The following is a 13,217-nucleotide window of genomic DNA, read 5'->3' on the forward strand; positions in this document are numbered from 1 at the left end:
AGAGGTGTTTCTGATGCATTAGAGCAGTAAAGTCTGTTTTCCAACATTCTAGTCGTGGGCTGAATTTGGTAAACACCATACTTGCTATGGTCTGTAGGGGGAAGAGTGTTAACACAACATGAGGTTTTTCAAAGCTAAGAAACTATACATCAAAACCCCCGTCCCTCCAAATTATACAAATCTTGTGACACTCCATTCATTTCTTCATTTACCTGGTTTGCCCACAGGCTGATATATGTGCTGGTTTCCAGTCTGTGGGAAAAGAAAAAGCCGGGTCAGTGCAGCAGGGCGCACAACAGGATAACGGCCTCCCCTGCCCACCCTCTCCACCCACCCCCTTGACCCCTGGGCTAAACGCTGGGGTCAAAGACCAGGGCTTCCCTGGTGGCGCAGTGGCTGAGAATCTGCCTGCCAATGCAGGGGACATGGGTTCGAGCCCTGGTCTGGGAAGATCCCACATGCTGCGGAGCAACTAGGCCCATGAGCCACAATTACTGAGCCTGCGCGTCTGGAGCCTGTGCTCCGCAGCAAGAGAGGCCGCGATAGTGAGAGGCCCGCGCACCGCGATGAAGAGTGGCCCCCGCTTGCCGCAACTAGAGAAAGCCCTCGCACAGAAACGAAGACCCAACACAGCCATAAATAAATAAATAAATAAATAAATAAAAATTAAAAAAAAAAAAAGACCAACAAGACGGGGGAGGGGCCTGCCTTCAAGGCCTCAGGTGGGGACAGGGGATTAGGCTAATAAGCAAATAATGCCAATGGGGTATGGGATAAGGGCTGCGATAGAAGGAATCACGATGGGAACACGGTCAGGGGTGGTCACACCAATTTCAAATTTTCTTTAAAGAAATTATGCCCATGGAGGTCTCCAGTTCAACTTCATGGGTGTGAAATCTGTCCTGTGTCCGGAAACTCTCCCCCACCCCCTCCTTCTCTGATTACAAGAAGGAGTGCCATCAGGCACAATGACGATGAGAAGAGGTTTCCTAGCACTGGGATGTCTATGTTGTCACTGTCACCTGAAGAACCTGGTGTGACACCGCCATTCGTTCTGGACAAGCCACAGGCCCAGCCAGGAAGCCAAACCACCCCAGGCACAGGAAAAAAGGCAGGTCCACATAGGACCAGCCCTAGTCTAGGGTGTCACGCCTGCTGCTACGATTACAGCCACTTATCCTAGGCTGACTGAATGAAAAGAAGTATCTTCAAACTATATCCTTTTGAAAAGAGGGACTTTCCTTGCTTATTTTGAAACAATAAACTGGCTGAAATACATATACTTCAAGGTGCTTTACTTTTACTGAGTAGACATCCACTTCTTTAAAATAAAGGACCGTGAGACAGCACACAGTCACAACTGCTCCTTGCCCAGGATCACGGCTGCTTGCACCAGGCCACTGAACACTCCCGATTTGAAAGACTAGAGAAACCCTCCGAGCGGGAAGGTGTGAAGAAGAAGGACTCCTCAACACAGTGGGAAGCGGGCCAAAACCCTGCAAAGAGACAGACTGTGGCTATGCTGTGCTGTGCTCACTGGCCAGCAGTAAAAAGACTTAAAGAATTTCCTGATACTAAGGGAACAAGAAAGTGCGATAATTAGAAAATCCTATCCTCAGAACTTTCTGGATCAGTTCAACAAATGTTATGTATGTCCCTGTGTGCAGAGGCTGACGGGCTGGGTAGTGGGACGGGCCGGGCTCTGGTTCTGCTGCGTGTGCAGTGCTGGCCCTGGAGGAGTGAGTCACTCACCGGTTTGAGGCTTTGGTTTTCCCGTTTGAACGCGGAGGCTAGTGACACTTACCCCTACGGGGGGGTTGTCACAAAATGAACATGCTGCCAACTTGCATATTATTTTGAAAATCCAAATAGGTTCTTTTTTAGACATATGTTTTTTTTTTAATTTTAATAAATTTATTAATTTATTTATTTTTAGCTGTGTTGGGTCTTCGTTTCTGTGCGAGGGCTTCCTCTAGTTGCGGCCAGCGGGGGCCACTCTTCATCGCGGTGCGCGGGCCTCTCACTATCGTGGCCTCTCTTGCGGAGCACAGGCTCCAGACGCGCAGGCTCAGTAACTGTGTCTCACGGGCCCAGTTGCTCCGCAGCATGTGGGATCTTCCCAGACCAGTGCTCGAACCCGTGTCCCCTGCATTGGCAGGCAGATTCTCAACCACTGCACCACCAGGGAAGCCCCCAAATAGTTTTTATTTTTACTTTTTATGCACACAGACGGGATCAATTTCCGTGAGGCAGTGACTAGAGTCTATTAACTAGCTCAGACCTACTGACAGTCTACACTGCTTTCCAGCCAAACGTTTCTTCCTGAAACTGGGGCCCATTTTCAAAAGTGTTAAGTTGGAGCACTTTGAGAAGTGGGCCAAACCAAATAGTTATCTTAGTAAAGGATAGAAGCAGAAAAGCCAGCAACCGTCAGCGTGTGTTATGAGCCCCACAGCTTAACCCAGACCCTGGAGGGGAGAGGCCTGCAGAGCAGGCTGGCGCTTGGTCACGCTGAGTGCCCTGTCCGGCGTCCGGCATGAGGACCAGCGACCTTGGGCAAGTTTCCTACGGGCCTCGGTTGACTCATCTGTGGCGTGTGGATGGCACGGCGCCTGGCCTGACAGGAGTGCTGAGGACTCATGAGGGGACAGGAGGGAAGCACCCAGCACAGCGCCCGCTCCGTCAGGACTAGGCACGCCCACTGTCACCCAGGCCTGGCGTGCGGCAAGTCCTATGAGATCACAAGCGGCCCCGTCATGCGTTGTCCGTTTCACAAAGTGTTTCTCAATAATCCTTCTGTCTCATCATTCATTCATTCATTCACTCACTCCACATACGTTCTGGGTACCTTCTACATGCCACATCTTGGAACAAACAGGATTTTCCTTTTCTAAAAAATGTTCCTATTAGTGATGTTATAAATAGCTGGTCCCTTGAATAGGGTTTACTTTCATGCTTATTCTCACTCTTTCCTCTTAACAATTTGGGACCAACTGCTCAATATGTTATCATTTTTTTAATTGAAGAAGTCTTGATGCACACTGTAAGTTACAGGTGTACAGTATAGTGATTCACAATTTTTAAAGGTTATGCTCCATTTGTAGTTATTATAAAATATTGGCTATATTCGCTGTGTTCTACAATACATCCTTGCAGCTCATTTTTTTGGCCGCACTGTGTGACTTGCGGGATCTTAGTTCCCTGACAAAGGATTGAACCCGGGCCCTGGCAGTGAAAGTGCCGAGTCCTAACCACTGCATCGCCAGGGAATTCCCATTGTAGCTGATTTTATACAAAACAATTTATACCTCTTAATCTCCTACCCTTGTATTGCCCCTCTCCACTGTTAACCACTAATTTGTTCTCTATATCTGAGTCTTTTTGTTATATCCACTAGTTTGTAAGTGATATTATACAATATTTGTCTGTCTGACTTATTCACTTAGCATAATACCCTCCAAGTCCATCCATGTTGCTGCAAATGGCAAAATTTCATTTTTTTGGCTGAGTAGTATTCCATTGTATATATACACCACAGCTTCTTTATCCATTCATCTGTTGATGAACTTGGGTTGCTTCCATATCTTGGCAATTATAAATAATGCTGCCATGAACACTGGAGTACATGTATCTTTTCAAATTAATGTTTCTGGTTTTTTTCGGATATATGCCCAGGAGTGGGATTGCTGAATCATATGGTAGTTCTATTTTTTAGTTTTTTGACACCTCCATACTGTTTTCCACAGTGGCTGCACCAATTTACATTCCCACCAGTGTACAAGGGTTCCCCTTTCTCCGCATCCTCACCAACATTTGTTATTTGCGTTCTTTTTGATAATGGCCATTCTGACCAGTGTGAGGTGATATCTTACTGGGCTTTTGATTTGCATTTCTCTGATGATTAGCCATGTTGAGCATCTTTTCATGTGTCTGTTGGCCATCTGCATTTCCTCTTTGGAAAAATGTCTATTCAGGTCTTCTGCCCATTTTTTAATTGGGTTGCTTTGTTTTTTTTGACATTGAGTTGTATGAGCTGTTTATATATTTTGTATATTAACCCAATATCAGTCATACCATTTGTAAATATTTTCTCCCATTCAGTAGGTTGTTTTTCATTTTGTCAATGGTTTCCTTTGCTGTGCAAAAGCTTTTAAGTTTAAATTGGTCCCATTTCTTTATATTTGCTTTGATTTCCTTTGCTTTAGGAGACAGATCAAAAAAATATTGCTATGCTTTATGTCAAAGAGTGTTCTGCCTATGTTTTCCTCTAAGAATTTTATGGTCTCTGGTCTTATATTTAGGTCTCTTAAAAATCTTTAAAAATTAAAAAAATTTTTTTGTTTCCTTTTGTTCCTGATCTTAAAGTCTTTAATCCATTTTGAGTTTATTTTTGCATATGGTGTTGGAGAATGTTCTAATTTCATTCTTTTACATGTAGCTGTCCAGTTGTCCCAGCACCACTTATTGAAGAGACTGTCTTTTCTCCATTGTATATTCTTGCCTCTGTCATACATTAATTGATCGTAAGTGCGTGGGTTTACTTCCGGGCTCTCTATTCTGTTCCATTGATCTGTATGTCTGTTTTGGTGCCAGTACCTTACTGTTTTGATTACTATAGCTTTGTAGTATAGTCTGAAGTCAGGGTGGGTGATTCAGCTCTGTTCTTCTTTCTCAAGATTGTTGTGGCTATTTGAGTTCTTCTGTGTTTTCATACATATTTTAAAATTATTTGTTCTAGTTTTATAAAACATGCTATTAGTATTTTGATAGGGATTGCACTGAATCTGTAGATTGCCTTGGGTAGTATGGTCATTTTAACAATGTTACTTCTTCCAATCCAAGAACACAGTATATCTTTCCATCCGTTCGTGTCCTCTTCAATTTCTTTCATCAGTGTCTTCTAGTTTTCCAAGAACAGGGCTTTTACTTTTTTTTTTTTAATTAATTAATTAATTTTGGCTGCATTGGGTCTTCATTGCTGAGTGCAGGCTTTCTCTAGTTGTGGCGAGCGGGGGCTACTCTTTGTTGCAGTGCGCGGGCTTCTCATTGCGGTGGCTTCTCTTGTTGTGGAGCATAAGCTCTAAGCGTGCGGGCTTCAGTAGTTGTGGCATGCGGGCTCAGTAGTTGTGGCTCGCAGGCTCTAGAGCACAGGCTCAGTAGTTGTAGCGCATGGGCTTAGTTGCTCCGCGGCATGTGGGATCTTCCCGGACCAGGGCTCAAACCCATGTCCCCTGCATTGGCAGGTGGATTCTTAACCACTGCACCACCAGGGAAGTCCCAGGGCTTTTACTTCTTTAGGTAGGTTTAATCCTAGGTATCTTATTCTTTTTGATGTGATGGTAAATGGGATTGTTTCCTTATTTTCTCTGATAGTTCATTCTTAATCTACAGAAATGTGATAGATTTCTGTATATTAATTTTGTATCCTGTAACTTTACTGAATTCACTGATGAGCTCTAGTAGCTTTCTGGTGGCATTTTTAGAATTTTCTATGTAAGTATCATGTCATCTGCAAACAGTGACAGTTTTATTTCTTCCTTTCCAATTTGGATTCCTTTTATTTCTTTTTCCTGTCTGATTGCTGTGGCTAGGACTTCCAATACTATGTTGAATAAAAGTGACGAGAGTCAGCATCCTTGTCTTGTTCCTGATCTTAGAGGGAATGCTTTCAGCTATATGTCATCTTTCCAGTATAAGGAAAGAGCACTGCATGTGGAGACGTTAACTGGGGAACAGTGTGATTTTGCACTTGTGGACTAAGGAATGCCTAATATTCTGTCTGTAGAGCCCATTGTGCCAGCATATCTTATGGGAAATGCCAAACCTTCACATGCTAGCGACTGAACACATCTTCTAGGGGCCAGATCTTAGGGGGAGCTGGATTTTATAGCACAGACTAGGGAAAACTATGCATCTTGGAGCTGGATGACGACACAGTCTCATGTATGTATGTATGTGTACGCATGTGTGTCTAGAAATGAAATGGTTTATTTCTACTCATAGGCCTTATTAGGGTGGATGGAGATTTATCTCCCTAAGTCCGTTACCCAGCAAGTGCAGGTTTCCCCTTTTTACTGGGGATTTCTTTAAGTTGTAAAGAAATCTGCATTTATTTTAACCAGGTATCTGCTAATGGAAATCCTAACAATTTTAACTACTCTCCCCTGAAGACCAGGGACTATTTCTAGCAGGCTTTAAATATATTTGGAATAATGATAATAAGCTAGGTCTTTAAATATATTTGGAATAATGATAATAAGCTAGGTCTTTAAAGAGAATTTCAGGCACTTCCCCTTACAACACCCAGAAGAAAAAAATCTTGCTTGAACAAGTTTCCTGTGACTGGAAACTTTCAGAAAACACAAAACAAGAGTATAAAAATGTAGCAGATGACAACTTGTAGCAACAGTTAATTTGTGTACGTATTTCTTTAGGACACAGAGAGTTCAGCTTACTATTGAAAAGAGTGTATTAGTAACGGGGTAGAAATTTTTCTAGCCGAATACTCATGTCGGGCTGCGTACTCTAAGTTTTAATAATCTTGGCTAAAACGTTGATTTTAGTTATAGAATGAATTATTGTGTTCCATACGACAAATGCTAGTAAGCCTGGATATCCCAGGACACAAAGTGGTCCAGATCCTGATGAGAACGTGGGCAGCTGCTTACCGGGCCCTGAGAACCTCCATCCTCCCTGTCGATGCTGCCTCGAGAGAGCCGCACGTCAGGTTTCTAGAGAAACGAAAGCAAACCGAACAGTTTCATTCTTGGTTTGAAAACCACTGACATATTTCTGTACTAAGTTTCTTCCTTTTGTAACACAATTGTCCTCTGAATAAGAAGAGTTAAAAGTTCCCCAGTTTCACAAAAATTATCAAAGCCCAGGTCAGCTGCCCCAGCAAAGCCCCTTTCTCCGCACACGTGCATAGCTAACAGGACTGGCACCTGTGCCCTAGTCCCACATGACACATGAAGATGTGCACTTCACCTCTCTTCCTAGCAGCAAAGCGAGTTTTCTTCACTAAGAAAATCCCCACCCCAGGAGGAGGCACCAATGCCTGCTTCCTGGCAGGTTAAGGCTTATATGTACTTGGCTGTCTTGCCAAAGCAGCAAATGGTCCAGTGACAAGTTTTCCCCCGGCACTGCAACCAGAATACAGAAACCAAACAGAGAAATCTTGACTTAATATAAGTAAGAGTAAATGAACTTCACTAACATAATTATGATTAACAAAGTAGGCCACATGCTGTCAAGGTGTGGAGCTTGGTAGGTTTTCTCCTCGTGAAAGCAATGCTGTGAGGCGGTCCCAGCCTGCCCCACGATGGCATGGATTTCACGGAGTCCCTAGGCAGCCACGCCGACTCCTGCCCCCTGCCCCCGCCAGGCACACTGGCTGACCGCTCATCTCTTAGTCTCTGCCAGTGCGCTGTATCTTACAGACCCTCTATTTGGCAGAGATCAGGCAGTAACAACTTCCTTGTTAGACAAAGAACGTCTTGACGTCAGATTCGTCGTACTTTCGACACCTGAGGAGGGCCCAGCACTGAGGACACCATCCGCAAGCACCTGTCGGGGCTGCTGATGGAGAAACAAGCTTCGTCTCTCCCTTCTTTTAAATGTGTGTTTTCAAAAGTGAAGCCATGTCCTATAATTTCATAACCTTCATATAATATTATATAGTGGAAATTGGTAAAAACGTTAGAATACTGTACAATATTCCAGAGCATGAATGCTGTCATACACAGAGAAAGGTGGAAACAGCCTGGGCTCTGGCAGTAGCCATCGGGGCTCAGGTCAGCCTCCCACCCTTGCCAGCTGTGTGACCCAGGCCTCAGCTTCTTCATCTCTAAGGTGGGGCAATAACAGCACTTGCCGAGCACTACCCCAATCCTTGTCAGGATTAAACGAGTTAATATTGGCAAAGTACTGAGTACTGAGTCACTGCCACGTACGTGTCAAGTAGAATAAACAGTTCTCCTGCTGTTTGTTGACCATTTGGGCCATTTTCAAAATTTCAACTGTATAAATAGGCTGTGGGTAAACATCTTTGTATACAAATCTTTGACTAAATTCCTGAATCTGTTCCTGGCGACAGATTTCTAAGAATTGAATTACTGAGTCACAGGGTTTAAACATTTGAAAAATTGAGCGTATCAGCTGCCAAGCTGCTCCTGCCTCTGTCCGTGATGGACTGTGCCCCACCCAGCACTGCTGGACTTCACTTAAAACTTGCAGCCAATCAATAAACAAAATGCCATCTGTTGCAATCTGCCCCTCCCCCTTCCCTAAGTAGTAGAACATCTCTGTTTCCTCTCACAGATGCTAAGCTGCCTTGGACAAGGTTCACCTCTCCTAACCCATTTCCTCACCCACACAGTTATTATAAGGATTAAGTAAGTGCTTGGCACAGAAATGTGCACATATGAGATGGTTAGTAAATATGTGCTGAAGGAATGCGTTAATAAAAATGCAAAGGAGAAAAGATTTTACAGAGGAGGAACGTGAAGCTTAGAAAGGCAGAACCGGTTGCTACAGGTGACACGAGCTGGATTCAATCAGGCAACAAATATTTAGTGAGTATCTTCTACGTGCAGAAAATATTTTATTTACGTTTTTACTTAAACCAAAGCAGTTCATATATTGTTTGCTTATAGAGTAAGGTGCTGGGTTTCATGTATTTACATGAATTATCTACTTTTACTTTCATATAAAATACATGAAATGACTTATTTTTCTTTATGCACAACAATTCCCCAATGATATACTTTTCCAAAGACAGAGTTTCAATCTTAAAGGAGGCCTATCTATGTAAAGTCCACTTGTGTTCTGTGAATAGAAATACTTAAGCGTTTTCCTCATATAGTCGACAGAGCCTGTCTGAATAAAAGTGTCACGCTGGGAACTAAAGAGCAATCTAGCCAAAGACAGCCTGTCAAAAAGGAGAGATTCTATTACTGTTTCTGCTACTGCGTGAAGCTAAATTCTCCTGTTTTCCCCTTACAGAATATTCTAGATCTCTAGCCCTCTGGGACCCAAACCAGCCACCCCAGGACCCAGCCCCTCCTATCAGCAGGCTGGCAGCCACTGCACAAGGCAGGGCCAGGCAGCCAACAGGGCTGGGCCAGCCTCACCTACCAGCTGCCCATGGTAGCCGGCCCAGCCACAGCAGAAGGACCCACACAACCCACACATGGGACAAAAGCATACAGCTCTGGTGACCAAAGGGGAGGGTGCTGCTGGGCTCCACGGGATGTCTCGTACACAAGGCCGCTTCTCCAAGACTGAAAAAATGTAACTGACCCCTCCTAATACATAGAGATAAACACAGAGAATTAGGCAAAATGAGGAGACAGAGGAATTCCAAATAAAAGAATAAGATAAAACCCCAGAAGAAGAACTAAGCAAAGTGGAGATGTGCAATCTACCGACTAAAGAGTTCAAGGTAATGATCATAAAGACGCTCAACAAACTTGGGAGAAGAATGGGTGAACACAGCGAGAGTTTAACGAAGAGTTGGAAAATACAAAGAAGAACCCAACAGAGCTGAAGAATACAATAACTGAAAAAACACCCTAGAAGGAATCAACAGTAGACTGGATACAGAGGAATGGGGAACGGATCAGTGAACTGGAAGGCAGAGCGGTGGAAATCACCCAAGATAAACAGAAAAAAGAAGAAAAAAAAAAAAAGAGGATAGTTTGAGACCTCTGGGACAACATCAAGCATACTAACATTCAAATTATAGGCGTCCCAAAAGGAGAAAAGAGAAAGGGGTGGAGACCTTATTTGAAAAAAATCATAGCTGAAAACTTCCCTAACATGGGGAGGGAAAGAGACATCCAAGTCGAAGTACAGAGAAGCCCAAACAAGATGAACCCAAAGAGGTCCACACTAGACACATAATTAAAATGGCAAAAACTAAAGATAAAGAGAGAATCTTAAAACCAGTAAGAGAAAAGCAACTTGTTATGGACAAGAGAACTGCCATAAGACTATAAGTTGACTTTTCAACAGAAACTTTGCAGGCCAGAAGAAGTGGAACCATACATTCAAAATAATGAACGGAAAAAACCTACAACCAAGAATACTCTACCCAGCAAGGCTATCATTCAGCTTTGAAGGAGAGATAAAGAGTTTAACAGACAAGCAAAAGGTAAAAGAGTTCAGCACCACAAAACTGGCTTTACAAGAAATGTTAAAGGGACTTCTCTAATCAAAAAAGAAAAGACCATAACTAGAAATATACAAATTATGAAAGGAATTCCCTGGTGGTGCACTGGTTAAGAATCCGCCTGCCAATGCAGCGGACACGGGTTTGAGCCCTGGTCCAGGAAGATCCCCACTGAGCAACTAAGCCCGTGTGGCACAACTACTGAGCCTGCGCTCTAGAGCCCATGAGCCACAACTACTGAGCCCACGTGTCACAACTACTGAAGCCTGAGTGCCTAGAGCCCATGCTCCGCAACAGGAGAAGCCACCACAGTGAGCCTGCGCACTGCAAGGAAGAGTAGCCCCCGCTTGCCTCAACTAGAGAAAGCCCACGCAACAACGAAGACCCAATGCAGCCAAAAAAATAAATAAATAAAAGTAATAAAGTTCCTTTAAAAAATAAAAGTATTAAAACAAACAAACAAACCCCATTGGTAAAGGCAGACATACCGTAAAGGTAGTAAATCAACCACTTATAAGGCAAGTAAGAAGGTTAAAAGACAAAAGTAATAAAATAATCTAATCCACAAGAGTAGTTAAGGGATACTGAAAACAAAAAGATGTAAAATATGTGAAAAACATTAAATGTGGAGGTAGGGGAGTAAAAACGCAGGGTTGTTAGACTGTGTTCAAACTTAAGAGAATGTCAATGCATACATATCATATATATGCATATGACAACATACATACATGTTGTTAAATACAAGTCTCATGGTAACTACAAACCAAACATCTGTAATAGGTACACACGCACAAAAGAGAAAGGAATCCAAACATAACACTAAAGATAGTCATCAAATCACAAGGGAAGAAAGTAAAAGAAGAAAGGAAAAACAACAACAATAAAACCCTACAGGAATTCCCTGGTGGCGCAATGGTTAAGAATCCGCCTGCCAATGCAGGGGACACAGATTTGAGCCCTGGTCCGGGGAGATCCCACATGCCGCGGAGCACCTAAGCCCGTGCACCACAGCTACTGAGCCTGTGCTCTAGAGCCTGCGAGCCACAACTACTGAAGCCCGTGCGCCTAGAGCCCGTGCTACGCAACAAGAGAAGCCACCGCAGTGAGAAGCCCACGCACCGCAACAAAGAGTAGCCCCTGCCTGCTGCAACTAGAGAAAGCCCACGCGCAGCAACGAAGACCCAATGCAGCCAAAAAACAAAAAAAACAAAAACCAACCCTACAAAACCCAGAAAACTGAACAAAACGGCAGTAAGTACATACTATCGATAATTACTTTACATGTAAATGAACTAAATGCTCCAATCAAAAGACACAGAGTGGTTGAATGGATTAAAAAAAACAAGACCCATATAAATGCTGCCTATAAGAGACTCACTTCAGTCTTCAGACTCCCTGCCTTCAGACTGACTATACTGCAAAGCTAGTCATCAAAACAGTATAGTACTGGCACAAAAACAGACACATAGATGAGTGGAACAGAACAGACAGTCCAGAAATGAACTACATGATCCATTAGTCAATGACAAAGGAGGCAAGTACATACAATGGTTGAATAGACAGCCTCTTTAATAAATGCTGTTAGGAACACTGGGCAGCTATATGCAAAAGAATCTAACTGGACTACTTTCTCACACCATGTACAGAAAGAAACTCAGAATGGATTTAAAGACTTAAATGTAAGACCTGAAACCATAAAAACCCCAGAAGAAAACACAGGCAGTATGCTCTTTGACATCATCTTAGCGGTATTTTTTCGGATCTGTCTCCTCAAGCAAGGGAAACAAAAGCAAAAATAAACAAATGGGACTATTTCAAACTAAGAAGTTTTTGCACAGTGAAGGAAACCGTCAACAAAACAAAAAGGCTGCCTACTGACTGGGAGAAGATATTTGCAAATCACATATATGATAAGAAGTTAATATCCAAGATATATAAAGACCTCATTCAACTTAACATTAAAAAAAGAATAATCCAAACAACCTGATCAAAAAAAGATCAGAGGACCTGAAGAGACATTTTTCCAAAGAAGACATGGAGATGACCAGCCGGCATATAGAAAAATGCTCAACATCACTAATCATCAGGGAAATGCAAATCAAAGCTCAATGCGCTATCACCTCACACCTGTCAGAATGGCTATTATCAAAAAGACAACAAATAACGTGTTGGTGAGGATGTGGAGAAAAGGGAACCCTCGTGCACTGTTGGTGGGAAGGTAAATTGGTGCAGCCACTATGGAGAACAGTATGGAGGCTCCTCAAAAGTTAAAAATAGAACTGTCATATAATCCAGTAATTCCAGTTCCGGGTATTTTTCTGAAGAAAACCAAAAAACTACTTTGAAAAGATATATGCACCCCTACGTTCACTGCAGCATTATTTACAAGATATGGAAGCAACCTAAGTGCCCATTTATAGAGGAACGGATAAAGAAGATGTGGTACATATACACACAATGGAATATTAGTCGGCCGTAAAAAAAGAATGAAATCTTGCCATTTGCAACAACATAGAGGGTATCATGCAAAGTGAAGTCAGTCAATCGGAGAAAGACAAATACTGTATGATTTCACTTATATGTAGAATCTACAAAAACAAAAAACAAATAACCTCCCCCCAAACAAATGAACAAACAGAACAGAAATGGACTCACAGATACAGAGAATAGGTGGTTGCCAGAGGGGAGGGGCGGGGGGGGGGTGAGTGAAATAGGTGAGGGAGATTAAGAGGGACAAACTTCCAGTTATAAAATAAATGGGTCAATGAGATGTAATGTACAGTGTGGGGAATGGATTGGCTAATACTGTAATAACTTTGTATGGTGACAGATGTAACTAGACCTACACTGATGATCATTTTGTAATATATAAAAATATTGAATCACTATGTTGTACACCTGAAACTAATATAATATTCTAAGTCAATTACACTTCAAAATAAAATATTCTGGGTCTGAAGACAGTAATACTAAAGACAAAAATGAGGCAATTTCTATTTAAAATCTTACAGAAATGGATCACAGACATAAAGAATGTCTGGGCCTA

At 42.7% G+C, this 13,217-nt stretch overlaps 1 protein-coding gene and 1 long non-coding RNA gene across 24 annotated transcripts in view; one reads left to right on the plus strand and one right to left on the minus strand.

The window, feature by feature from the left end:
- Nucleotides 1-13,217, plus strand: part of LOC309646997 — a 404,605-nt gene that overhangs the window by 193,954 nt on the left and 197,434 nt on the right. The gene's annotated exons all lie outside the window — the stretch shown is intronic.
- The window catches only part of PTK2 (protein tyrosine kinase 2), a 254,441-nt gene that overhangs the window by 11,361 nt on the left and 229,863 nt on the right, over nt 1-13,217 (minus strand). For all 23 annotated transcript variants that reach the window (XM_082433792.1, XM_082433790.1, XM_082433804.1 and 20 more), the window contains 2 exons: nt 6,669-6,731; nt 213-252 (listed from right to left, as the gene is read on the minus strand). In XM_082433792.1, the coding sequence (XP_082289918.1) occupies nt 213-252; nt 6,669-6,731 (103 nt within the window). The remainder of the gene's footprint in view (nt 1-212; nt 253-6,668; nt 6,732-13,217) is intronic.

Source organism: Balaenoptera physalus (assembly GCF_965194825.1).
Source record: "Balaenoptera physalus genome assembly, chromosome: 17".
In the NCBI taxonomy this organism is placed as follows: Eukaryota; Metazoa; Chordata; class Mammalia; order Artiodactyla; family Balaenopteridae; genus Balaenoptera; species Balaenoptera physalus.